This window comes from Berghia stephanieae, unplaced genomic scaffold (assembly GCF_034508935.2).
Source record: "Berghia stephanieae isolate SIO BIC M18660-M18661 unplaced genomic scaffold, UCSD_Bste_1.3 scaffold1309, whole genome shotgun sequence".
Classification (NCBI taxonomy): Eukaryota; Metazoa; Mollusca; class Gastropoda; order Nudibranchia; family Aeolidiidae; genus Berghia; species Berghia stephanieae.
Window position 1 is genome coordinate 9,527 of NW_027622301.1, and position 3,775 is coordinate 13,301.

The 3,775-nt window shown below is 35.5% G+C and overlaps 1 protein-coding gene across 1 annotated transcript; it reads right to left on the reverse strand.

The window, feature by feature from the left end:
* Window positions 1–541: 541 nt before the first annotated feature.
* On the reverse strand, window positions 542–2,348 carry LOC144961059 (uncharacterized). Its single transcript, XM_078894389.1, has 2 exons — window positions 2,143–2,348; window positions 542–832 (listed from the first exon to the last, which is right to left on the reverse strand). Exons 1-2 carry the CDS (start codon window positions 2,324–2,326, stop codon window positions 621–623), a joined length of 396 nt encoding a protein of 131 aa, XP_078750515.1. The 5' UTR covers window positions 2,327–2,348; the 3' UTR covers window positions 542–620.
* Between the last annotated feature and the right edge of the window lie 1,427 nt (window positions 2,349–3,775).

The following is a 3,775-nucleotide window of genomic DNA, read 5'->3' on the forward strand; positions in this document are numbered from 1 at the left end:
ATTTTTAAAATAATAATATTCGAAAAAATAGACAAATGAAATTTGATGGAACTCCTGGTAGAGGGCCAGGACTGTAGACAAAAACCGGACGAAATTGAAAGAAAATGTCAACGCCTTATGCGCTTTCTGACGTGAACAGATTTAAGGTTCAGTTAAAGAAAATCAAATTGGATTTATGCCGGGTGCTGAAAATTGAATGTATAGCTCTAGTCAAAAATTTGGAAAATTGAAAATGGAAAATGTTTATTTGTTTTAGTGAGGATGATGGATTTCGTTTCTTAAAAATAAATTTTGTCTTTACTTTTATTTTTCATCATAATTTGGTTCAGGTCTGAATACCGACCGCTTATTTTAACATTGTTGTAACGAACAATATTTTGCATTGGTTTGAGAGTATTTTCATTATAACAATGATCCCATAACGGTTTGGGCTATCAGGCTTCCAAATAAGTACACTTTGTGTTCAACCCGACATAGTACATATTTCAAATTTTATAGTTGTAAATGTGTGAAACAATAACCTACATACATGATAAGCAAATTTCTAATTTCTATTCGTGTTATTTCAATAAATTTCAATAAATTTCTCTACATGGCTTAATTGGTATCATTCAATTTTATCAAGCTCCAGGTCTGCTGTAACCTTCATAATCCTCATCAATAGCCTGATCTGAGGGTCTGTCGTAAACGGCTGCTTGATCGTAGAAATGCTCTCCTTGCCCTTTTCTAGATGAAAGTTTCTTTTCTTTCTTTCCGTGGCTCAGCAACGTCTCCTTCTTCTTTGTTGTATCATTTTGCGATGTCTTTCCGAAGGGAGGTCCCTCGTCATTGCCTGAAAAAAGATCAATCTTCATTAGACGATGTTACTTAAATATCAATTTTGATCTTAACAAAGTTAAAAATTTGAGTTGAAATATATATCATCATCGAGGTAAAAAGAATTCAATTTAATAATAATTATAGGACTTTTTTCAAGTCGAATGGCTTTGTTAATTCTATGTCGTAAAAATGTCCTCCTTCAAAATAATTTTGTGACAGAAACCTGACGTATAAGTAGAATTCGTTAATTTTAAAAGAGAGCGTCTCTTCGAGGTAAACCTCTTTGAATTAACATATATCTGACGTTTATAAAAGTGACCTTGTGCTTTTAAATCGTGCAAAATCCCCTAAATGTTCTTAAAGCGCTTTACAAGGGGTCCCCAGCCAACAGAAATATTTAACGTGAAGAACGAGACATGGCGCCTGTAAAGCACTTTTACCATTTTTTTCGCCAAAGACCATTCGGATACCAGTCCAGTGCTCATTCTTTACCACAGAACTGTTTCATTATATGAGTAAAGAGCCTTTTCCAAAAACTCAACTTTGCGCTTAAATTGGGACTCAAAACCAGGGACTAACTGGTCCGAATGACCATTGTCACAACATTACGATGCCATAAAGTGAACAACAGTTCTCTTCAGCATCACATAATTTTTGGACACGACACATGCATAACAGTGCTATTTATTGATAAACCACATTTAAAAAATTGACCAGGAACCATTTACTTCATACATCGATCGATTAAGACCCCCCTCCCCCCCCCTCCCCCCCAATACGTCAAAAGTTTAAATCTGAGACATCAAATCGAAGTCTTGAACTTTTGAAATCTCATGCCTTAGAATTTAAAAAAAAGTTTAGAATCATCTTTATCTCTCAATAAAAGTTTTTTTTTTAAACAAAATAAAAAATAAGTCAGTGTATGACAGAACACTAAAAACTGCCAAAATATTGCCGACATATATTGTTGCACACGTTTGAACAGTTCAGTATCTAAAAAGGGAGAAAGTACAAACAAAAATTAAGACCCGTGGTTCAGTATGGCTCAGCGGTATGGTCTTTGTTTCGAACCCGAAAGGTACCGAGTTCGACTACCCACCGCGTTGTGTGACCTTAAGCAAGTCACCTAGTCCGAGCCTTAGTTCACTTTGCGGCGCTGCACTGCGGCTGATGCCTGGGTTATTCCAGTCTTCCTTTGGAATAGATCCTAAAGAAAAATGTCCCCTCAGGAATGAATAAAGGAAATTTATTTATTTATTTTATCAGAACAAGAGCCCATTATTCCAATCACTGTACAAAATAGTTGAAAAAATGTCAAATCACCTTGATACAAGTAATCGATGTGACTGTAAGAATAATCTGCCATCGTCCTAGCATTCACGTTATCTGTGTATGCCTCTTGCAACGGTTCCCTTTCGGGCAAGAATTCATATGGCAAGGACGGCTGTAGAATGACTGCGGAATTGGGAGTGAATGATACTTTTCCGACGTCAACTTTCTTTTGCATATTTTTCTCTGTCCTTCTGATGCCCACTGAAATAAATTAGAATACATATGTGGCCGATGTCTCAAAACTGTGCCATGTCTGGATGAACCTGATGCCTAATATTGAATCTAAAGATTAATTCATAGACTTTCTTTAAATAAATTACGTACTTGAGGAAAAATGGCTCTGACCAGTTACGTGGAAAACTCGTATTCAAAAATTTAGCCATGAAAACTTGTTCTTCAAATATCGATCGATTTAAATGACCTTAAACTTGGCAAAACTCTCAAACCTGGGACCTCTAGGGCTGAGTTTTCTGGCCAAATTTTTATATACTATTTTCAGAGCACGGCACTTACCTGGTTAAACTTTAAAATCCCCCAATTTCTTAATTCTATCGTTTTGAATTTAAATTCAGTTTTCTTCATCTCGTTTGATACCGACAAATAAAATAATAATTATAATGGTATAGATTTATAGTGCGCCAAACATCCCTTCACTTGGACGGCTCTGAGTGCATAACAGATTAAGCTCTAACAAACTAAACGAACAACGCTATTTATAAACATAATCAATATCCGTTCGACACGGTAGTTCTCAAATATTATTAGTCCAGTCGAAACTATCTAGCTATAATTATTATTATTAAGATATATGTTTTGATCAATGCTCTGCTTTGCACTTCATTGACAGATATCAGTGTTCAAATGTACAATAGAAAATCAACCAAAAAAAAATCCCCTTAACAGACGTGTTATTATTTACAGGTCTGATAACCCAACTTGTTTTGAGTTCATTGTTGTGGTGGAAATATTCTCAAAATGACGCAAAATATTTTTCATTACGACAATGTTAAATCACGCCCATAATAACGCTTGGTTATCAGACCTGCAAATATGTGCACGTAGCCCTTAACCCTTCAGAAGGAAAAACAAATAATAACACCATTTGCAAGGAATACGCAACTAATTCATAATGAACATGGACCGAGAGAGAGTAATAATGGGAGAGTGTTTTAAAAAGTGATTGGCAAGATTAGGTTTTAATTTGCATCAGTCCTACCCATACGAGTATAAATATACGAGCCTTTACATACGACGCGAGTTCGAATCCAGTGATCGCCAATTCATGGATTTATTCTTTGCGTCAACTGAATCTAATTTCCAATCGATTTATGAAGCTGGCGCGTTTTTATCACAAGATAGGACACACAAAAGAAGTGTAGCATTATCGTTATAAAATCGAAGAGCGATACTCACTTTGTGCAAACAGTTCTCCGGAGGATGGAATAGATAACAAAAATTAAATTGAAGCCTCGATTACATTTTATTTTTGTTGTAATCGAAGCTTCAATTTAATTTTCGAAGACGTATGAAGTAGAATTCGGGTTTTCCCTTTGCCAACAAAACATGATGAATAAGACACCAAAGACGAACGAGAGATGAGAAGATGGCGCTCTAAAGGCTTTCG

Coding starts and splice junctions, on each gene's coding strand:
- LOC144961059 (XM_078894389.1), bottom strand. CDS start 2,326: ATGCAAAAGAAAGTTGACGTCGGAAAAGTATCATTCACTCCCAATTCC. Junction 833..2,142: donor CATCGATTACTTGTATCAAG/GTGATTTGACAT, acceptor ATCTTTTTTCAG/GCAATGACGAGGGACCTCCC.